Source organism: Erpetoichthys calabaricus, chromosome 4 (genome assembly GCF_900747795.2).
Source record: "Erpetoichthys calabaricus chromosome 4, fErpCal1.3, whole genome shotgun sequence".
Lineage (NCBI taxonomy): Eukaryota > Metazoa > Chordata > Cladistia > Polypteriformes > Polypteridae > Erpetoichthys > Erpetoichthys calabaricus.
The window spans coordinates 173,278,072-173,303,679 of NC_041397.2; the positions used below are offsets into that span (position 1 = coordinate 173,278,072).

General features: G+C 34.8%; 1 protein-coding gene across 1 annotated transcript in view; it reads left to right on the top strand.

The window, feature by feature from the left end:
* Positions 1–25,608, top strand: part of pcca (propionyl-CoA carboxylase subunit alpha) — a 705,208-nt gene that overhangs the window by 158,225 nt on the left and 521,375 nt on the right. The window contains exon 6 of the mRNA XM_028799956.2: positions 2,737–2,790. Within this exon, the coding sequence (XP_028655789.1) occupies positions 2,737–2,790 (54 nt within the window). The remainder of the gene's footprint in view (positions 1–2,736; positions 2,791–25,608) is intronic.

Consider the following 25,608-nt stretch of genomic DNA (forward strand, 5'->3'; position numbering starts at 1 on the left):
CGCCCCCATGCTCTGAGCCCACAGGCACACTGTTGGATTTGCATAAATACATCGATACCGCAAGTGAACTATGGTACTTAGTGTGACTATTTGAGACTTACTTTTCTGTTCAGGTACCCATTTCATTTATGTAATCCGCGGATTCTCCGCTATTTTTTGTTCGTTTATTACGATTATAGTTATTTATTGATTCCCTTCTTTAGCTTACTGCCTGCTCATATAAGGCGCTCTGCTTTTTTTTTTTTTTTTTGAACAGGTTTGATTCATCCAAGTGATCACTCGGGCTCCTCCGTTCATTCACTTCACGTGAGCCTCTCTCTCGCTTCTTATTCTTTCGCTGCCTCCTCAATTGTGTAATGAATGTTTTCTTCAGCGCTCTTTCACGTTCTTCTTTCACTTCACGTGAGCCACTCTCTTGCTTCTTATTCTTTCGCTGCCTCCTCAATTGTGTAATGAATGTTTTCTTCAGCGCTCTTTCACGCTCTTCCTTGTTTTCTACGTACTGCCTTCACAGTCAGTTCACGTGATTACTTGGGAGGCGTGATGACACGACACGCAACTCCGTCTCCTACGGCCATCTTGCTGCCTTCCCTTACAGTATATGGACAGAAAAGAGGTTCCAGTTATGACCATTATGCGTAGAATTTCGAAATGAAACCTGCCTAACTTTTGTAAGTAAGCTGTAAGGAATGAGCCTGCCAAATTTCAGCCTTCTACCTACACGGGAAGTTGGAAAATTAGTAGTGAGTGAGTCAGTCAGTCAGTGAGGGCTTTGCCTTTTATTAGTATAGATAAGCAGAATTTTAAAGTCAATCCTGAATGACACAGGTAACCAGTGTAGTGACATCAAAACTGGAGAAATGTGCTTGGATTTTCTTTTCCTGGTTAGGATTCTAGCAGCTGCATTCTGCACTAGTTGCAAACGATTTATGTCTTTTTTGGGTATTCCTGAGAGGATTGCGTTACAGTAATCTAGTCGACTGAAAACAAACGTGTGAACTAATTTCTCAGCATCATTCAATGATATAAGAGGTCTAACTTTTGCTATGTTTCTTAAGTGAAAAAATGCTGTCCTAGTGATCTGATTAATATGCGAGTTAACATTCAGATTACAGTCAACAGTTACCTCTAAGCTTTTTACCTCCGTCTTGACTTTTAATCTTAATGTATCCAGTTTATTTCTAATAGCCTCATTGTATCCATTATTGCCAATCACTAAAATTTCAGTTTTCTCTTTATTTAGCTTGAGAAAGTTACTATTCATCCATTCTGAAATACAAGTCAGACATTGTGTTAGTGAATCAAGAGAATTGGGGTCATTAGGTGCTTTTGATAAATACAGCTGTGTGTCATCAGCATAGCTGTGGTAGCTCACGTTGTGCCCTGAGATAATCTGACCTAACGGAAGCATGTAGATTGAGAAGAGCAGCGGACCCAGGATAGAGCCTTGTGGAACACCATATAGGATATCATGCGTCTTTGAGTTGTAATTACCACAACTAACAAAGAATTTTCTCCCTGCCAGGTAGGATTTAGAAGTGTACATTAGAAATCTACTGTAATTTTAGTTGTATGCTCAGTGAATTTTTGTAACGTTTTATTTACATTGCAACTCTGGAACTATATTTGCTTTGTTTTTGATTAAAAAACACTCTTGGGCCAGATTTGGTGCTTGAGTTGGTGATTAATCTGTGAATGTTTCTTTGTCTCTTGATAAGTAAAATTGAAGTTAAGTATTGTTTGTGTTGTCATGAGAAAAGACTTGCAGAAAATCTATGTTTCCATCCATCCATTATCCAACCTGCTATATCCTAACTACAGGGTCACGGGGGTCTGCTGGAGCCAATCCCAGCCAACACAGGGCACAAGGCAGGAAACAAACCCCGGGAAGGGCACCAGCCCACCGCAGGAAAATGTATGGTTTATGAGGATAATCGTTGTTAAATAGTTTCTAACTTGAAATCATATTCCCTCCTCTGACAGGGCATGTGTCCCAATACTGTAACTCATCGGTGATGTGTAAAAAATAATTGGTGTTGTGTTCCCTCACTGTGGAGAAAACAGAATGCATGGATAAACAGCTGGATTTTTTCTGTCCAATTTTAATTGTGCCCTTTTCTGAGAAGTGACTGACTATGAATGACAGACCATGATGTAAAATATTCAAAAACAAATTTCAGTCATTATTTCTAATCAAAAGAACATGCTTTGAAAAGCAGTGTTGGTGGGGAGAATTTGATTTTCCCCTTCTGGTTAGAATTTCTCCTTGTATTTTGCAATTTTATCAATTGTTCTCTTTTAATTTTCATTACTTTTTGTTTTGCATTAACTCTATATGGAATGTAGAAATGCACCTACAGAAAACAGTGTGCTTTGCTGTCAAAAAAGAGACATTAAAAACATTTAATCTGCATTGCAAAAAGAATATAAAAAATGTTTTGCAGCTTTTTTCCAAGATGTCAAAAAGGGTTAAACTTAAACATTTCCGAATATCTTTCATATGATTAATATGACGATGGTTTATCCTTGAATCTTACATTAATGTAAGTAGTAAAATAATAAAGGGGTGACTTGTGTCATGTTTAGATTGTCACTCTGTTATTGAACATCAGCCCAGTAAAATTAATTTCATTATAATTATTTTTATTCTGCATGAAGGAAATGTACAGTACATTTGTGAGATATTACATTTATTCACTTTCTTTTAGGTTTATCTTTTGTTTTTTGCTTTCACAGGTTCATCCAGGATATGGGTTTCTTTCTGAAAACAAAGAATTTGCCAAACGATTGGTAAGCATTTTTTCTCCACTTTTCACTCTTGTTGCATATTATGGCAGGTAATTAACTACAACAGTAGACTGTCTCCTTGTTATGCTGATGTTCTTTGGAGAATCTGCTTTATAAAGCAGGATGTTATGAAATTTTGCTTAACGGAAGAAAGGGAAACTGAATTGCCAAAGGAAGTCTTCATTTTTGTTGTTTTATTAAATAACAGTCCAGACACTGTTAAACCCAAACCAAATAAATTGCCACAAGACTCAAGTTAAGAAAAGATGCAAAATAATAAGAATAAAAATGGATAAGTTACATACAGTGTAAACTACAAAAGTCTAAAGTTATAAAAGGCAGAACTAAAAATGACCATAGAAAAATTCACAAAAATGCAAAACCGAGAGAACTGTCTCAGCAGTTTGTCAGGAGTCTGTGAGCCCATAAATAAAACCTCATGTAGCAGCCCTGTTACCTTCTCATCTGAAGTATCAAGTAGCCCCACCCACCCAGGGCTCAACATAAAGGAGAAAAGACAAAAAAAAATAAAGAACTCTAGTTAACAAAATATAAAATTTAGTAAAAGGTATGTAGAATTTTACTCAAAAATTGAAATCATAATCCTTAAAATAATGTTAAAATATTCTATTAACAATGAGCTTGCATTATTGTGTTAAAATAAATGCTTAAATGAATGGAATGTTTTCTGCCTATTCCAGGACAGTCAAAGTTAACAAATGTGAAAGTAATATATGATTTATGAAACAAATGTAATTCCTCTTTTTAAATACTGTACTTATTTTTTTCTTTATAGATGTATATCCTCTTAACTTAATTGTTTTATAAGGTTGTGATTTTGAGTTAGTCTCCCATCCCTAGTGGATATACATATTACAATTCTCCCATAAGGTTCATTTATCAACTAAAGTAAAGTTTTATTCCAGTGCTGATGATAAAGAGAAATTAAGCTGAGGTGTGTATCTAATGTTTAACTGTTTAGCCTTCATCAGGTGACTGTTTCATACCAATTAAAGGTAATTTAATTCACTCATTTCCATTGCTAGAAGTTAAACCTCCTGATTTTATTTAGGTATGCTAACATAATATACCACTAAACTCAACTCGGAATCAGGCCAGACAATAAATGGCAAGATTTGGTTTATTTTATTTATTAGGTTTATATTAATTTTTTGTTTCATCTACCATGTCAAAGCCTTCAGAAACAATTCTAGGTATATTTTTTCAGGCTTCTTTTAAATGGTTAAAGCACTTGGATTTGCATTTTTATTTCTTCTAGCTATTATACACTTTTTAGCATCATGTTAATAATTTACCACATTGGAAGGGCATTTTATAAAAAGTCTTTCACAGTTTTTTAGCTTTTGTATACTTGAACAATTATAGGATAAGCCCTTTTTGTTTAAATTGTAACATTTAATAATATGAAAGAACCTTAGGTTTTATTTATTTATGTATATATGTGTATATATATATATATATATATATATATATATATATATATATATATATATATATATATATATATATTATAATGTATGTATGTACAGTATCTGTATATATATATATGTGTGTTTGTGTAAAATTACTTCATTTTAATAACACCATGTTTGTTTTAGTATAATACAAGCATAGGTCCTCTTAAGTGAACCAAAAAAGGTTTTCAGACCCTGTCTGATAGAGTGCAAAGTAACTGATGATGGGTTGGGTTTTTTTTTTTTTTAAAGTATATTTTTTGTATGAATGAGGTTGACCTCTCTTCGTGGTTAAAACTGTGAAACCAATGAACTATATATTACAAACAAAATATTTTTTCTCCAGTGGTGCGTGAACATAACCTGCGTTCAGATAATAGAGGAGATGTAGGTAGAGGCAAGAGAATTGGGTTTGCAAAATGCTTCTCATTACATATATACAGGTTTATTTACTTATAAGAATCTAGACAAAGTCTCTCAGTTCTTGCTCAGTTTTTAATTACCAGGCGCTTGTCATGTCAGTTTTGATCATTAGGTGATTATATTAGTCCAGGTTGAGTAAGATAATGTTTTAGGTGTAAGCTGCTTTTCTTTTCTGTATTCAATTTCCAATTTCTTTAAACGAAAGAAAATTTGAATTCTTGTGTCATTTTATGGTGGTGATTTACCAGTTGATTTATTATGTACTGGCCTTGGTATCCACCTGATGATGCCCAAATTCAGAATTGTTTATGAGCAGGAAATTTTGTGCTTTGTTCTGAAGTATGTTTTCAAAAAGTATGTTTATGTTTTCACTAATGTGGATGGATAAATCTATAGTATAAAAACCACAAAACATTTACAAAATATGTTTAAGATCAAAAGAAGGATGCAACTCAAAAACCAGTGTCCTTCAGAAAACATTTTCTATAGTTAGTTTATCCCTTTTGCTTCTAGGTGCCATCTGCTAGCTATCTGTAAAACGATAAATGGTTAAAACTTAAACATACACAAAAAATTCAATACAGTAAAAAGGTTTATGTTTTCTTCTGCAGCTGGAGGTCATGCTGTAGTGCTCTACTCAAAGGGGTCAATTTTTATTGTAACCTTTTACAAGGAAATTATTATCTGTTTCTTTTTCTAATAAAGATGATCAGTTGAGAAATATTGTTAGATAAGCTATGTGACTTGAAATACCACTTTCTTGTTAGCATGTATAATAGAACTAACTTTAATGATAGTATCATTGTCTTCTGCACTCCAGCTATATTAATTTGAATATTCTCTTAGACTTAAAATGTATCAATTAAGTTGTTTTTTTCAATAAAAGACTTTTACTAATTTTAGTAGTAAACGAATAGTTGCTAGTAAGGATGTCATTCCTCTTCTAAACTGATTTCTGTATTTCTGGGCACATATTATATTTTACAGTGAATACTCTGACAGTTTTTTGCTCATAGCACATTGCCACATTTGTTTGTATAGATACTACATGCAATGTCTTCATTAACCCCTTCTGCATGTTTTTGTGCTCTGTTTAATTAAAGGTTTTAAGGCTGCTTCTGCAATGGGAATTTAACATGACCATCGTGTGTCAATTACCAAGCCCTTAAATTTTACAGATGCCCCATCTCTCTCATGCTGTGTGCAGTTTCCTCTCTCTTGCTGCGTGCTTAGGGATTTGATGCCTGTAAGATCCATGGTTAAGGTCAGGCTGATGTCTTCCCAGCAACCTTAATCAGGACAGTCTATAGAGGCGTATTCTTCGGTGTTTTTCTGTCCGAGTTTAAGATTAATATTGCATGAGCGGTCAAGCAAAGCAAATTCTAGGTGATTGGATCCTGGGTTAGGCTTGCTTCTTTCTTTAAGTCTTTCATGAACTGAATATTCGAAATTCCCAGTATTTTAATAGATACATGTTCACTAAGGTGTTTTTTTTTCTCTTCAATTACAAACTGTTTATTTAATTTATTTTTTAATGTTGCCTTTTTGATCTAGGAGATTATTAACATTTGTTGTTTAAATAAATCCTGTTACAATCACTTTTAATGTATCAATTTAATGTTAAAATTGAAGGAAACTGCTTGATTAATAACTTCAGTATTACCTAAATAACTGGCTTATTTAGAAGCTTTATCTCTCATTGATTTTTGATCCCTTTTTTCATTCCTGTTATCTACTATTTATACTATTAATATGTGTAATCTCTTCAATCATTTTTATACTCTGCTGTTATATTTTTCACATACTAGTATTTACTTGTCAAAGCAGTATATTTATTGTCCATATTGCTTTTTACAAAAGCTTAGTTGATCATTTTACCTTAAAGTATTTTTAAGTCATGTAGTTTTAAATAAATAAATTGTAATCAGTATTTCCTGGCAGCCATTTTTCAAAATGCTACTTGTGTTACTCAACTGATTTCAAAGTTTCATTTTTCTTTCTTCCTTTTTTTTTTTTTTTTTAAATTCAGTTCATTGAGTGCAATTAAAATGAAAGTAGGTAGTGAGAATTGTGCTTAAATAAATAATCCTATGTACATGCTTCTTCCTTCTTAGGAAAGAATTATAACTCACCAGTAGAGGTAAATGGGAGAGAAATAAGGATCGACAGTTGATTATGTAAATGTAGTGACTGACAGCATGGAAAACCAGCCACTCTTCACACTCTTGAATATTCATTGTATTCAGCCATCTCTTTCGATCTACAATCTATTGTTTTAATAAGTGGCCTCATTTAATTTAAAGCTGATTCTTCACAGTGAAAACTTTATTTGTAGAAAAAGGTTAGCACTGTACTCAATGTACCATTAGCTGATATTACTCTGCTGTTAATGGGTCATGTGTGTTGCCTTTCAAATGCAAGTGCTATTGTCTTTGATAACTACAAAGTCTGAATGCAGCAATTAGTGACAGGATTATGAGATGTTAAAGTTTACATTTTTTTAATTAATTGAAATGTTTGATCTGTTATTTATGAATCTGTATAGTAATTATAAATTACTGTAGATAAAATTTGAAATTAAAAAAAAAACTGTTTAAACGCTAATACGTGTAAATATCTGAAAACTAAAAATAACATCAATGCTGTATGTGTATAAAACATTCCACTATTTTTCAGCATAGCAGAGTCAAATGTAGATTTTAGTGATTAATTACCTCTTGATGTAAGGTGAAATGTACAAATAAAAATTGCATCAAGTGAAGCCCACGATGTTCGGTAGTCTTTAGTGTTCAAATCTGTTAGTTTCAAAAAATTCAGTTCAGTCTGTGGCAGTTCAGTTGCAGAGTGAAAACAGTTTGATCAATGAAGTGAAGGGGTCTTCTGCTATATATCTGCTGGTCACTTGTGTTTACACTGCGAAAGGTAATCTTGAAAAATATATACACACACTTGGACAAGAATGTTTACCTAAGTTAAAGAGCATATTAGATTGAAGAAAAAATGGCTAATGCATGGTAATGTAGAATATGGTTCTGTCATCTCAGACCAACATCTGAAAGCTGCAACAGTTGAGTGTTCATGATCTTGTCACAGAAAATGGAAAAAACCCATCTTAAAATGTTTTAAATATCACCTGACTCTGCTAGTTTCAATGAAAGCATTTAGTTTTGCATGTTAAAACAGGGCCAGAATGTCATCCATTGAGATGTCCTTTTTGCAAGAAATGTGACCACCTACATTAACAATATAAAATATCATTGTCAATCATATTCTCACACTGAATAATGAACTTGATTTAGGTAGGTAATATTTTTAGGTCAGATATGAGATGCTGTATATAAGTACCATTATTCTGTACTATGTACTATACTGTGGCAGGCTGGTTTAAGTAATATATGTAAATCAAATATATAATATCCCATTCAGCACTCTCTAGAAACACTGCTCATGAATATGAAGGGGTTTTCATTCAAGACAATATATTGAAAATATAGAAAATAATGGATATTGAAAGTACATATGTTCGTTATTCATATAAACTTCCACCCAACTCTCATAAACATTGAGGATTTTAGTAAGTGCTGTCCATGAATAGCCAGTGTGAATGAGTGTGGGCCTTTGCTTGAGTGTGCCATGTGACAGATTCACAGTTTGATTCCTGCTCTCCAACACTGCTGTGGGTTGGGCAATATCTCTCTCTGGCTTTCTGTTAAACTATGGTGTTTGAGAAAAAGAATGAGCAATATATGTCATGAAAGTGTCTTTGGCTATTAATGAGATGTCAACTTTTATAGACAACAGTAATTTGCCTCATGTACAAACAACAAAAATATGCAGTAAATTGTCATAACACATGGATTTTCTTATTTATCATTATTACCATTATCTGATATAATTAACTAAAATGTACGCAGTAGCTGAACATTGGGCATTGACATTTTAACTTGGTGGTGACAGAGTTAAGGTCTTTGTAATCAGGCCGCTGACTGCTAGATTAGCCTTACAATAGGTTACTGCCACTTGTGGGGTAATTTAACAGATTTTAGCTTGCCAATGTAAAAGGAAGAAAACTGTTAAGTCCCAGGTGTGGGCACTTACCAATCAGAGCAGGTGAGCCTTAGATGGCTTAGTTAGGGGGTGTAATTGATTTAATTTCAGTCCTGTACCTCAGTCACCAGCTTGATCCATGAGCAGCGGCAATATTGATTACGACTGGAACTCTCATCTGGGTGGGGAACCACTTCCTTTTGTTGAATAAGGTAATTAACCAGTATGTGCTGTAAACAGAGTGCACTTTAGCTTTGATTCTAATTCCAATTTCAAAATTGAGAAAATGGTACTGGCATTTGGTACATTCACAGTGACGCAGGAAGGGTGATGAAAGCCTTGATGACTGTTCCTCATAGAATGGCAGGGGTCTTTCAGATGCACATGAGGTTTCATTGAAAACAGTATTGTCCTTTTCAGTGTTCTTATCCTAACAAAAGTCATAAACGTGTCATAGTAATCATTCCCGGCCATCTGAATAGAGTGAGGAGGTCATGGGGAGTGTTACATCATCTCATCTGACTGAGTTGCTCATGTGATCTTAAAACTTTTTAAGACTGTATTGTTAAATGATGAAACTTTAGTAATTAACATGAATGATCTGTGTGATTGAAAAAAAGTGGTTGAGGTTTTGAGATCTAAAATTGATAATGTTTACAGTTAGATTGACTTTGGTTTTATGTGTAAATCTTTCATTTCATTTTGGATGCAATGTTAATTGTTATACTGAGGTAGAAGGAAAATTCTAGCCCTAATGGGCTATAGTGTCCTCTGACATTCATTAAAAATGTAATTTAAATTTCTCTAATTTATATTCTTTGATATTTATGCTGATTATTACTTTATATGTAAACTAATTTTATTTCTGAAAATACTGATTACTTTGGGACCAGACATCATATAAATGTTTGTATTTAGTTTAGTTTACACATTTAGTTTTTGTTAAGTAATTAGCTTATGTAGAATATGTGCACCACGTAGCACCAAGAGGATTCTTACTGAGAACGCTGTACCATGTTTCAGGAGAACCCTGCAAGGAATAAACACAAAATGCATTAAGAATGCAGTAGATCAAATGAAGTAATGCCTACACATGTAATAGTAAAATGATGTACCATGCTAAGGCCAAATATATCTAAGTGGGGTGTCTGCTTCGGTTTTCTTTTGCTTATCTCTCCATATTATTTCCAGGCCATTATTGTGTTTTATTTTTTGTTTTTATTTAAATAATGGTTCTTATTCATCAGGTAGGAGCAGACCAGTAATACCAAAGCCTCAAACGGTTCACTTTTGTAACCCCTCTGTGCAAGTTAATTAAGCTGTACACATATTCTTGTGTCTATTTTGTCTGATCTGTTTATAGAGTTCTGTTTTACAGGGAGTTGGTACCTACCTTAACTGCACTTGGCTGAAAGTGACAACCAAGTGTAGAAAGGGTGCCAGTCTATTTAATTGACCACACGCATGCACATTAATCACAGTCACCAACTCTCTTCCAATTTAAAGTAACCAATTACAGACATGTCTTTGTTATATGCTAGAGATACTGGTTTTCCAGGAGATAATTCCAGGCAGACTCTCACGCAGTCCTTGCCAATGTCGAAGTTTAACCTAGGACTCTATAGGTGTGAATGCTGTGTTTGCTGCACTACTGTACGAGTAAATATTTCAAAACAGTATGTCAGCTTCCAGATAGCTTTGGCTGAGGAGAGAAGACCTATGCCAGGTATTATGAGAAAATGTCTTTGTACAGGGAAGACTTTACTTTTCAGTGTTTCTCAGTCTTGGTGGCCAGATACTATTTTGAAGTACTACAGCATTCATTCCCTTTCTGTTATATTTTGATCCAATACGTTAACTGTTTTTGGCCATTTTAAAAAGAACAAGGAGCCTTATTAACTCGTAGCTCTGAAAACAGGTCCAGCTCACTGTTGTTGTTAGACTCTGACAGTACTGATGTGATATTCCTTCATCTTCCTAGTTTACAAATATTCATCATAACAGCATGGTAAATATGATTTCATTTTTGCTGTTTTTCTTGTTTTTAATTGCTACTTAATTTAGCGGTATTAACATCTGGAAATCTAGACTTGACTATCTTTTTATTCTACTTTTTTGTTGTATTTGCCCTGTATTTTTTTACTAACAACACAATGAATAGTTTGGTATGGTTTGAATTTTACATTCCTTCTTCAGAGATAACTCCAAAGTCCAAACTACTAATAGGTTAGTAAGATGGCACTAATACTTTTAAGTCAACCAATCAGCACAATTCATTGCTGAAGCCCAACCCATGGTAGTTCTTGGTTGAACGAAAACAACATACCCTGGAGTGGGAGCTAAAAAAGTACAAAGATCTACCTATCAGGAACTAAAAATAGCCCAAGTTTCTGCAATGGGAATGCTACAAACGTGGAGTTTCTAAAAAGTAGTACTGTTGGAAAGTGTCTAATGTCTTTAGACACAGTTGATGTTTGGAAGTACAATTAAAATTTGATTTGAATACTGATGGCTTTTATGTTTAAAGATGATATAATATTGTCAAATATTTAAAGCTTTAGTAAATCACTATTAAACCCCTCTGAACATCTTTTGGTATTTATATGTTGATGACACCCTTTTTCATTTCCTACACATTGAAAATTTCCTGATACATGAGGGGCTGACATAATCTAAATGGCAAAACTGAAATGCAGATTTTCTTTGTTGTTACTTGACTACAAACCAAACTGTAAATAAGCTCTCTTTGTTATTTATAATTATTAGCATGATTATGAATCAGTGCTGCTTTGTATTCTACATGGGTATATCTGTGTTTGAGCAGCAATATCTTAACTTATTAAATGCTGTCAATCATACACACAAAATGTGTATTTATACAAACGTTATTGAAATAACAATTCTGCTTGTTTGAGGAAAATAGAAAAGATCAGAAAATTCATTTAAGTTCTTCCATTTCCTCTAGACCCTGTAATTAGTGAATATAAATCACCATGCTAAAATACTAACTTAGTTAAACAAGAACAAAAGTTTTTTTTCTTTTTTTTTTTTTCTCCTCAGGTCGGCATTATTTCTGTATAATCCCCTTTTTGTAAGTTACCTTTAAAACTCCATCCTGCTCAAATTTCCTTTCGGTTCCTTTGGCTTCCTGTTAATGTGGAAATGTGGTGAATTAGGCAGTGAAAGAGAAACAATGCAGCTTCCATCAGGTTCTGTTTCCCTCCCTCCACTGTTAAATCAGCCTAATTGTCATGCAAAGGGTACTAAAGAAACAAAGGGCTTGATGGGCTTTGCAGCACACTGGGATCAGATTATTGTTATTAGGATCCCTGTGAATTTGCTCTTGGGTTTCTCTGTTATGAGCTTGTACCGGTTCCACCTGCTGTTGACTGGAGAAATATTTTTTTTCTGGTACTGTGAAATGTTTTAATATCTTTGTGCTTACTAGCCCAGCCTCCAATTTGTGGAAGGGTTTTACTTAGAGGATACCTAACATATATTGTGTTATGTACATTTCCATCACAATATGGAGAAGAGCATTGTTTGTTAAAACTACCTGCAGTGACTGAAGTTTGAAAGTTCTGTTTCTTATTGTGTTCATTTACACATTGGTGTATAGTTCACAGTTAAGTTAGTATAGTAGTAAAGTGCATTTTTAGAGAATAAGGAGTTCTTTTTAAACTGATCATGTAAACTTAGAAAATTAGAGAATGCTTATTTTTCTATTGCAAAACTTTTTTTTTTTTTAATTCAGCAAATACAACTTACTTTACTCTTGTCAAAGTGTTATAAAATACTAGATCAAACATTTTCCCAGTATATTGTTTGCAACACATAGGGAGATTGCCATTTCTTTTATTTTGTTCTTTTAACCCAGTAAATATGGTCAATAGTCCTATAAAGTAGATGAACACCTTTTGCCTTTCACTTTTTACCTCATTGTACATAAACATAATTCTTTAATGTTATGTATGGCTCTGATGCTGCTAGCCATAAGTAAAGAACCACTAATAGAGCCTCTGTCATACTCATTAACATTTGCTTCTGATGATCAATTTGTTGTTTATTTGGATAGCTGGGGTTTTCTGATAATTGGCTGGTTATGGCCAAGCAGGGTTACAATCGACTGAGTGAAAGTTTCTCCTGCACTCTTGCGATAGGCAGATAAGCAAGTAGGACTTGTCTCGTCTTGTGTGTCCTTAACTCAGAAATTTACAGGAAGCTAATCTTGATGCTTTAGCAGATCGAAAACTTAATCATGGATCATAATAATAATAGCCTTTTAGTAAACAATGACATATGTATGTAATGAAAATTTTCAATGTACTCAAAAACATTTGCTATTATATCTTACTCAGCAGTAATTCTTTACTTGGTGCGAAATTACAGATGCCTGTTGTGATTCTGAATCACAACGATTTCTGATTTTTATGTATTCTGTAACATAATTAAAACTTTTTGTTTTAACTAAGTGTGATTATAAACAGAGTGTTGGATATTTGGTGTACCATTTCACTTTCCTGCTGGAAAAATTAGCATCTTAATGAGTATATTGTTTACCTAAAAATGAGAAGGTTTTAGGCAGGCCAACCATATTACTAAACTATAATTAATGTTGAATTAAAAAAGGAGAACAAAAGCCACCAGTTCTTATAAGTTACTGCTTATAACTGAACCCTTTTAAGCATCAGTCACTACTAAGCAACGGATCACAGTGGGAAAGCATTGTCCCCTGTGAAGTGACACAATAACACCTTTGCTGCAGTTCAAAAGTGCTGGGCTGCATGGTTAAAATTGTAGATGACTTATACTGTAATGGAATGTCACTGCTTACGGTTGACAGAAGCAGCTTCATTCTCTCTAGGTGCCCATATTTGTAAGGTGAGTGCAGTAAATTGCTTCGATTACGTTAGGAAAACTGGACACTCCTCAAATTGTCTTTTTATGTTAGTATTTTTTATGTTAGCAAAATCGCGTTATGTACATCCACACCATGCGGAAACTGAAAGTAGCGCCCTCTTGGTTGGTGATTGACTTCCAGGACAGCAGAAATGATGGAGTGAAGTTTGGCTGAGATACTGCTCACCTGTTGGCCAGTTCCCTGAGAAGAAACTAACAAAAGAAAAAAAAAAGTATTTTAGTGGAAATAACACAGCATTGGCCCTCTTCAAAGGGAACTAAAATACTGTCTATACATCATACTCATTACTTTTGAGATTTAATATATTTGTTACATCAATATACATTATAATGATGGCTTGGTGATATGATTTATTATACACGTGGGTCGTCATTTAGTTAGTTTGGCTGCATTTCCAAGAGTGTTGCCAAAATATCTCATTGATGTATAAGCAAATGTTCCAAAACCTGCAAATATCAAAAATACTTCTGGTCCGAGGCATTTCAGATTATGTATACTTATTCTGTACCTCACTTCAGTACAATCTACTTTGCTTAAGATATAGTCAAACTTTATTCAGCAATTTTGATCACAGTGTAGCCTAATATTTATTTATTAAAAATGTAAATGTATGCAGAAGCAAAGATTTTTATATGGTACATGTTTTTGCACATTTGCTTTTGAGAGTTGTTTTTTTTTTGGCTTTTCCTGTGACATCTAAGTGTGTTGCTTCTGTGTAGCAAATCAATTATATCATAAGTCTTGCATATATTATACAGTGGACAAACAATTTTGAATTTCTAAACTTTTTTTTAGATTATTTTTAGACTTGATATAAGCTTTGTGTCCACTTGTAACTTAGACAATGCTGAAGTATAGTTAAACATTGTATGCACTATGGTCTTATTTTTCATTGTACTAGCGCAAATCGCCTTGTTAAAGACCAAGTAACTGTTAGTCCAAGTAAATATACACTGCATAGCGTAAGTGTTAAAGCCTTCTAAAAATAATAATTTAACAAGTGTTTTTGAAAGCAAGTACCAAATAAATAACTTTTTGTATTTGTTTAAGTAAATGGGTTAAAATACTTGCATCTCATAGTATATTTTATTTTTCTACACGTTTTTCTCAATTTTTTTTAAACCTTTTTGTAGTATTTTAGTGCTTATAAATTCAGAATCTAGCTTGTGTGTAAGTTATTTTATCAATGGTAGCTGGTGGCCATATTTCTTTGGAGTGATTTTATTTGAAAGCTGAGAAAAAGATTATATTGATAACCTTTTTTAATGAAGTACCCATATGTTGCAAAGACGCAAGGTGTAACAGAGGATGTTTTTTTGTATTTGGTGGCTATCCTGCTGCTTTTGTTGTAAGAAAGTTGGTTCTGATTTTAAATACCTTTAGAGGGAAAACTTAATTGTTAATTTTGCAAGTAAGCTACACTAACTCAGTTGTCTTCTCTAAAAAAGAAATGACATGTATAACACACACATCTTTCAGAAGTTACATTTTTAAATACTTTGTCATGGAAGCCCAAGGACTAATTTTGGTAAATTTTAATGTTACATGACTTTGAATTGCAATAGAATTAAACTTAAATGTAAAACTAGATATAATAATAAGTGTTATTATTTGTTACATTATATACATTGAATACAACTTAATGTGCTTTACACCAAGCAAAAAAAAACCCCATTATTAAAACGTAAAAATAAAAACAGTAGGGTATTTTTGAAATAACAACAACATTAATAATAGCAAACAAAAAAAGGAAAATGACAGAAATGAGTGTAATATACAGAATCAATTAAAAGTTTCTATGAACAATTATCGATTTTTCCTACAAATGATGGTGGAATTAGTTGTTCTAACAATATCTATTGCCTATAGCCAAATGGCAATGGTTAAGTAGGAGAATAAAAATGATAGGAAGGCAAAACGTAGAGAAATAAACTGTCCTATGGTTTTAAGTAGTCTAAGAATAAAAAGTTTGTTTGATTTAAACCAAATGTTTTTGTGGTGTACGATGGGCAACACATTTTCCAGTCTATCAAAATGTGTATAATCAGCATCCACAACCACACAAAACCAGTGCATTTAGGAAAAAAATAATTTGCTAAAAATCATGAACTTACTTTCCAATGGTACAAAAATGTGAGGATGCCTTTGACCACAGTGCAAAATAAGGGGTGCATAGTTCTGCAAATATAGCATATTGATATACATAAAACTTGTTTATTTTAAGTTAAATCAATTTAACTCTGTATACTGAGAAAAGCCATTCCACATTTACAGAAATTAAAAAAGTGTTAATCTTGAGTAAGATTAATTTTAAATAGGTGAATGAAAACAACATTTCCCAAGACTAATTACACTTCTAGAAAACTAAAAAAGTTTATCAGCTTTGTTTCAACATAATTTAATTGTGTTAATGTGACATCTAAGAGAATTATGTCAGTGTAACTACAAAAACATGTAGTATCAGCAAACATGATTATTTTAAGTTATGTTAATTTAAATTAGATAGATTGGTTAGTTTGTTCATATTCAGTTGTAGAATTCAGATGATGCTGTAGTCAGTGTTGAAGTGTTGTTCTTCCAGACAATAATACACTCCATAATATAAGTAGGCAATTTTAATATTGGCACAGTGGTGCATAACACCACAGTAGAATCTAAGAAAGAAAAACTGAGTCGTAAATAACAAATGTTAAAGGGTAACCATCACAACTTTTTGTTACAAATCTGAATGGTTAATCTATATATCATAAATGACTAAATTCAAATAATTACATTATATATAAAAATAGTCTTTAACATTTTTTAAATAAGAGTTAGCAACACTTATGAAAAGCCCAACTGAAAATTTGTTTTTAAGCATGTCTTTGCAATATTCTACTATTCTTATATGATATAAGGGACAAGAAAGCTCTTGAAAGGAAATGATACCTGGAAACCTCAGGGATAAATGAACAAAATAGTGTTTTTTTATAATTAAGAACGATGTCATTTTGTAATTAAGTAATTAAATAACAAAAAGAAGAGCTAAAATTACATAACTGAGAAAAAAAGTTCAAAAAGAAGTCAATACAGATTTAACTAAACGGTAACCCAAGGCTAACAAGTCCAAATTGTAATCCAGAGAATATATCATCCAGATACAAAGCAAAATTGAACATAGACCTAGAAATTCAGACAATAATTACTATAAAGCTCTAACTCCACAAACCACAACTATTAGTCATACCCTGAGGCAAGTCATCTCTTCAACCTGAATATAAAAGCTGAAGGTGGTTCTTCATTATTGACATTGTGGTGGGCCCACCTGTTTGGCTTCCAACTACATAACACAATGTAGCTATGAGCCACAAATACACAGTACATTAACTACTAAATAATTGAATAAAAAGTACATGAAAAGTATTTGAAAAACAATAGAAATAACAAAAGGAAAACATACACAAGTCAGGGAACAAACCTCAGCTGAAACATAACTGACATTGTTATGACGCGTGTCCAGTCAGCAGTAGTTTACAGAATTTCAAGGTCCTATTCTGTCCTTTAGAAATTACTTTCTTACTGCCACTCACCCTCTCAGACCTGTAACACAAAGTCTCCTCTTCACAGTATAAACTGAGATAAACTTGCTTTTATCAACCACAGTTAGGCTATGCTAACACAGTTTGTTCCAACTCTGCTTTAAGATAGGTAGAGTGTTTTTAAGTAATCAAGAGAAGTTGGGACAACTGTGCAAATTGGTTGCTTCAACCTTCAAGGCTTTGTTTACTTTAATTGCTGCAGAACATCTGTAAGTTGTAACCTATTATTTCTTCCCTGAAGAAGGCCCATTTGTAATATTCTGATATTTCCTTTTTTCAGTTTTTGCCAACCTAAACTTTAAATTTAAACCTCTGGCAATTTACTGCTTACCTTTTCACAATTTTGGGTCATTCATTGCATTTCAACTGATTTAAATTTGAAGAAAACTCAGAAAAACCTTTGACCGTTAGTGCATATAAAATACATACACAGTGTGTGTGTATATGTATATATGTGTATATATGATAGACACATAGACAGATAGTACTTTATTAATCCCCAAGGGGAAATTCACATACTCCAGCAGCAGCATACTGATAAAAACAATATTAATTAAAGAGTGATAAAAACACAGTGCAAGTTAAAAAGTGCAAGGTGGAGAGTGCGAGGCAGGTATAACAGTCATAACATTGTATAATGTTACCATTTACCCCCCAAAATGGAATTGAAGAGTCGCATAGTGTGGGGGAGGAACGATCTCCTCAGTCTGTCAGTGGAGCAGGACAGTAACAGCAGTCTATCGCTGAAGCTGCTCCTCTGTCTGGAGATGACACTGTTTAGTGGATGCAGTGGATTCTCCATGATTGACAGGGGCCTGCTCAGCGCCCGTCGCTCCGCCACACATGTCAGACTGTCCAGCTCCGTGCCTACAATAGAGTCTGCCTTCCTCACCAGTTTGTCCAGGTGTGAGGCATCCCACTTCTTTATGCTGCCTCTCCAGCACACCACCACGTAGAAGAGGGCACTCGGCACAACTGTCTGATAGAACATCTGCAGCCTCTTATTGCAGATGTTGAAAGACACCAGTCTTCTAAGGAAGTATAGTTGGCTCTGTCCTCTCTTGCACAGAGCATCAGTATTGGCAGTCCAGTCCAATTTATCAACCAGCTGCACTCCCAGGTATTTATAGGTCTGTACCCTCTGCACACAGTCACCTCTGATAATCATGTGAGGGGCCTGGGCCTCCTAAAATCCACCACCAGCTCTTTGGTTTTTGCTGGTGTTCAGTTGTAGGTAGTTTGAGTCGCACCATTTAACAAAGTCCTTGATTAGGTTCCTGTACTCCTCCTCCTGCCCACTCCTGATGCAGCCCACGATAGCAGTGTCATCAGCGAACTTTTGCACGTGGCAGGACTCTGAGTTGTATTGGAAGTCCGATGTATATAGGCTAAACAGGAACGGAGAAAGTACAGTCCCCTGCGGCACTCCTGTGCTGCTGACCACAATGTCAGACCTGCAGTTCCCGAGACGCACATACTGAGGTCTGTCTGTAAGAGAGTTAACAATCCATGCCACCAGGTATGAATCTACTCCCATCTCTGATGGCATAGGTATTTGTGTATATATGTGTGTATATACAGTATATATATATATATGTGTGTGTGTGTGTGTGTATATGTATGTATATATATATATATATATATATATATTTATACTAGCAAAATACCCGCGCTTCGCAGAGGAGAAGTAGTGTGTTAAAGAGGTTATGTAAACATATATATAGATACATACATATATACATATATACACATATCTACATATACACATATCTACATATATATATATATATATATATATATATATATACACACATATATATATATATATATACACACATATATATATATATACAGTAATCCCTCGCTATATCGCGCTTCGCCTTTCGCGGCTTCACTCCATCGCGGATTTTATATGTAAGCATATTTAAATATATATCGCGGATTTTTTGCTGGTTCGCGGATTTCTGCGGACAATGGGTCTTTTAATTTCTGGTACATGCTTCCTCAGTTTGTTTGCCCAGTTGATTTCATACAAGGGACGCTATTGGCAGATGGCTGAGAAGCTACCCAACTTACTTTTCTCTCTCTCTCTCTTGCGCTGACTTTCTCTGATCCTGACGTAGGGGGATTGAGCAGGGGGGCTGTTCGCACACCTAGACGATAGGGACGCTCGTCAAAAAATGCTGAAAGATTATCTTCACTTTGCTCCCTTCTGTGCTGCTGCTTCCTTTAAGCGACATGCTGCACGGTGCTTCGCATACTTAAAAGCACGAAGGGCACGTATTGATTTTTGGTTGTTTGTTTTTATCTCTCTCTCTCTCTGCTCCTGAAGGAGGGGGTGTGAGCTGCCGCCTTCAACAGCTTTGTGCCCGGTGCTCCGCATACTTAAAAGCCAAACAGCCCTATTGATTTGTTTGTTTTTCTCTATCTCTCTGACATGATCTGCTCCTGACGCGAACTCCTTTGAAGAGGAAGATATGTTTGCATTCTTTTAATTGTGAGACGGAACTGTCATCTCTGTCTTGTCATGGAGCACAGTTTAAACTTTTGAAAAAGAGACAAATGTTTGTTTGCAGTGTTTGAATAACGTTCCTGTCTCTCTACAACCTCCTGTGTTTCTGCGCAAATCTGTGACCCAAGCATGACAATATAAAAATAACCATATAAACATATGGTTTCTACTTCGCGGATTTTCTTATTTCGCGGGTGGCTCGTATAAAAATGAGTATAAAAGGCAAAGCCCTCACTGACTGACTCATCACTAATTCTCCAACTTCCCGTGTAGGTAGAAGGCTGAAATTTGGCAGGCTCATTCCTTACAGCTTACTTACAAAAATTAGGCAGGTTTCATTTTGAAATTCTACGTGTAATAGTCATAACTGGAACCTGTTTTTTGTCCATATACTCTAATGGAGGAGGCGGAGTCACGTATCGCGTCATCACGCCTCCTACGTAATCACGTGAACTAAAAACAAGGAAGAGATTTACAGCACGAGTCAAACGCGGGAACAAATGTAAATAACGTTAATTGTTGAGTGTCTTTTAATACTGTGTAAGTATACATATTAACACATGTGCAATTAAACGTGTGCATTTACGGGGTGATTTCTCAGGCTTAAAAGCTCGCCTTTTATTAAAGAGGTAAATGCAAATGTTTTCATTCTGAAGGTTACAAACCACATTAGATTTCATGCTCAAGAGTAAACTCAGCACACAGCTTGGTCATATTACAACCGGTTCATTTTCCTCAGTTTAAAAAGGTTTACTTTTCTTCTTAATAAAATTTTTAAAGCAGTACTTCGCCGCTGCGAAGCGCGGGTATTTTCATATATATCAAAACTAGCAAAATACCCGCGCTTCGCAGCGGAGAAGTAGTGTGTTAAAGAGGTTATGTAAACATATATATACATAAACATATATACATATATACATATATATATATATATATATACACATCCACATATATATACATATATCAACATATATATACACCCATACATACACACACACATAAATATATATATATATATATATATATATATATATATATATATATATATATATATATACACACACACATACAGACACATATATATATACATATACATATTTGTATATCTACATATATATACACATATATACATATACATATTTGTATATCTACATATATATACACATATATACATATACATATTTGTATATCTACATATATATACACATATATACATATACATATTTGTATATCTACATACATATACACATATATCTATATATATATATATATATATATATATATATATACATACATATCTATCTATATATACATATATATATACATACATATCTATCTATATATACATATATATATATACATACATATCTAGCTATATATACATATCTATCTACATACATATCTAGCTATATATACATATCTATCTACATACATATCTATCTATATATATGTATGTATCTATATATATGTATATATCTATATCTATATCTATATATATATATATATATATATATATATATATATATATATATATATATATATATATATATATATATATATATAGCTGATTACCCAGTGGATTCGCTCACTGAGTGCAAGAGAAAAAAATGAAATGTATGTATAAAATAAGTTTAATTGCCAAATTTATTTTTCCACAAATAAAGGGCACTTACAATAACATAGAAATCAATATAAACAACATTAACATCATTATCATATGAGAATATGAAGTAATATATAAGAAGCACATTGCATATAAATATAAATTATTAAACAGTAAAATGTTCTTCTATAATACGCTACCGTGGCTATTCGTTTGTCTGTCCAGGATTTTAAATCACCTGTAGCTTGCAAACCGTTTCACCTATTGACTTGAAATTTGGTACACATATACTACGTCACGTCTACTATTCGCTTTCTCACACATATGAACATATATATATACACATACATATACACACACATACACATATATACATATACATGCATAGTGTGTTGCAACACAGGCTGTGATTGTTACATGGGAGGGAGAGGACAAATCACAGCTTCCCGCTTTCTAATCGGGCTTGTGATTGCTGCTTTGACGGATGCCCAGATCCCACAGTATTTCTCCTTAGGAGAGGCGTTAGGCAAGTGTAATTGAATAGCGGTGCTGCAAGTTATTACTCTTTTTATCTTTATTTTATTTTATTGTAGAGTCAACTCACAGCTGCGCGCACCAGTGCGTGCGTGGCGGATGCGTACGGCTGACGTTTTCATTGTCTACCACCTTCGCTAATCATTCTTGAGGCAGATTGAAGACTTAAGTGCCAGCTTAACTGAAAAATTAAAGAAAACATACTAAGTTTTAAAAAAATCAGTTTTAAACGGGAAAAGATGCCGACGAAAGAAGAGAAGCAGCGGGACGCTAGGGTGAAGAGCTGCTCATTAAGCAGCAAGCGCATCAACCTCTGAGCAAACGAATGGTAAATGTACAGAGAAAGAGGATAAATACTATGAATGGTCATGTCAAGTATATTCACTCCACGTTATCGTGCAGTGCGCTGTTACTGGTATTTTGATAAAAGAATCTGAATAACATATAAGAAGCGTATAAATTATTAAACAGTAAAACATTAACATTTAAGAAGTAAAGATACATTGAGTACTACTGTAGTGCTTTCGGGTATAGTACATTTTTTGTTTGCCCATTACATGCATAAATGTATATTTTTTGGTGTACCTACCCAAGAACACGCGACATGACCCGGCAGTTAAAAATTTATCGCTCCAGCAATTTTAACTCTGTTACAAAGTCATCTAATATGGTATTGCAAACGGCAGCGGGAGCGTTTCTATAAACTCAATTTAAACTTACTGTTTACACCGTGCTTTGAAGATGCATAGTATGCGACACGTGTTTCGCCGTAATTGTGGGCTCATCAGGAGTACACAGTCACTGCAGTCCCTTACGGGAATCGATCCTCGGACGTAGAGGCGAAGCCCCTAACGTTGTGCCACGGCGTGTGGTTCGTTCATTTGACAGCATGTAGATCGGGGTAATTACATTGCAGGCATTCGTAGTCTGATTCACAATCTGATTGTATGGGTGGTTACCTACCAGGTAACGCTTGTGGTTGGTGAGCAAGTCGGCTAACTTCTGCCACGGTGCCCTCTTTCAGTTGCGAGAAGCAGATCATACAATGGTTGAAATAGTTTAATATATATAGCAAAATCACCGCGCTTCGCAGGGGCGAATATGGTATTGCAAACGGCAGCGTTTCTATAAACTTAATTTAAAGTTACGGTTTATACCGTGCTTTGTTTCATATTCTTTTCCTACCTTATCAATTGTGTAATGTGTTTTTTGAACAGGTTTGATTAATGGAAGTGATCACTCCTGCTGCGTTCAGTCACTTCACGTGAGCCGCTCTCTTGTGTGATGTTGCAATGTCCACGGGTTTATTTAATGTTAGCTAAGACCCGGCAGTTAAAAGTTTCTCGCTACAGCAATTTTAACTCTGTTATAAAGTGATGCAAACTCTCGTTTATACCTCGTGTCTTCTCATTAAACTTGTATCTCGCGAATATGGCATTGCAAACGGCAGCGGGAGCGTTTCAATAAAGTTAATTTAAGGTTACGGTTTACACCGTGCTTTTTTATACCTCGTGTCTTCTCATTAAACTTGTATCTCGCGAATATGGTATTGCAAACGGCAGCGGGAGCGTTTCTATAAAGTTAATTTAGACTTACGGTTTACACCGTGCTTTTTTATACCTCGTGTCTTCTCATTAAACTTGTATCTCGCGAATATGGTATTGCAAACGGCAGCGGGAGCGTTTCTATAAAGTTAATTTAGACTTACGGTTTACACCGTGCTTTTTTATACCTCGTGTCTTATGAAGATGCTTGTATGCGTCACTCACTCGCTTCTTATTTTTTCGCTGCCTTGTCAATTGTGTAATGAATGTTTTCTTCAGCGCTCTTTGGGGCTCCTCCTTCTTTTCTACGTACTGAGTTCACAGTCAGTTCACGTGATTACGTGGGAGGCGTGATGACGCGACACGCAACTCAGTCTCCTACGGCCATCTTGCTGCCTTCCATTACAGTATATGGACAAAAAAGAGGTTCCAGTTATGACCATTACGCGTATAATTTCGAAATGAAACCTGCCTAACTTTTGTAAGTAAGCTGTAAGGAATGAGCCTGCCAAATTTCAGCCTTCCACCTACACGGGAAGTTGGAGAATTAGTGATGAGTGAGTCAGTCAGTCAGTGAGTGAGTGAGTGAGTGAGTCAGTCAGTCAGTGAGGGCTTTGCCTTTTATTATTATAGATATATCGCGTCATCACGCCTCCCACGTAAGCACGTGAACTGACCCGCTGCCATTTGCAATGCCATATTCGCTAGATACAAGTTTAATGAGAAGACACGAGGTATAAACGACAGTTTGGATCACTTTGTAATACAGTTAAAATTGCTGTAGCGAGAAACTTTTAACTGCCGGGTCATTAAATAAACCCGTGGACATCGCAACATCACACAAGACAGCGGCTCACGTGAAGTGACTGAACGCAGCAGGAGTGATCACTTCGATGAATCAAACCTGTTCAAGAAACACATTACACAATTGATAAGGTACGAAAACAATATGAAACCGATTGTGGATTTGCGTACAGCCACTGAAACTTTGTGACGGCACGAGACTTCAGGTCTCGTGTCTGCAAAAGAACCTCATTGAGGCAACTATTTTTACTGGCGGTGGCTCAGGGGAGAGAGTTTTTATTCCTCGCATCCCCGTTATACCCTCTGATCTCCCATTTCAATTCAAACGCCTCCAATTTCCACTAAGGCTCTGCTTCGCAATGACAATTAATAAGTCTCAGGGACAGACCCTACAAAAGGTTGGCATTGATTTGAGGCAGAACTGCTTTTCACATGGCCAACTGTACGTTGCATGCTCAAGAGTAAGCTCAGCACACAGCTTGGTCATATTACAACCAGAGGGGCGAACTGACACCGTGATATACAAAGAGATCCTTAACAAATAATTATTCTTACATTTTCCCTCTGTTTAAAAAGGCTTACTTTTCTTCTTAATAAAAATTTTAAAGCAGTACTTCGCCTCTGCGAAGCGCGGGTATTTTGATATATATATGTAGATATGTGTGTGTATGTATATATATATATATATATATATATATATATATATATATATATATATCTATAATAATAAAAGGCAAAGCCCTCACTGACTGACTGACTCACTCACTCACTCACTGACTGACTGACTCACTCATCACTAATTCTCCAACTTCCCGTGTAGGTGGAAGGCTGAAATTTGGCAGGCTCATTCCTTACAGCTTACTTACAAAAGTTAGGCAGGTTTCATTTCGAAATTATACGCGTAATGGTCATAACTGGAACCTCTTTTTTGTCCATATACTGTAATGGAAGGCAGCAAGATGGCCGTAGGAGACTGAGTTGCGTGTCGCGTCATCACGCCTCCCACGTAATCACATGAACTGACTGTGAACTCAGTACGTAGAAAAGAAGGAGGAGCCCCAAAGAGCGCTGAAGAAAACATTCATTACACAATTGACAAGGCAGCGAAACAATAAGAAGCGAGTGAGTGACGCATACAAGCATCTTCATAAGACACAAGGTATAAAAAAGCACGGTGTAAACCGTAAGTCTAAATTAACTTTATAGAAACGCTCCCGCTGCCGTTTGCAATACCATATTCGCGAGATACAAGTTTAATGAGAAGACACGAGGTATAAAAAAGCACGGTGTAAACCGTAACCTTAAATTAACTTTATTGAAACGCTCCCGCTGCCGTTTGCAATGCCATATTCGCGAGATACAAGTTTAATGAGAAGACAC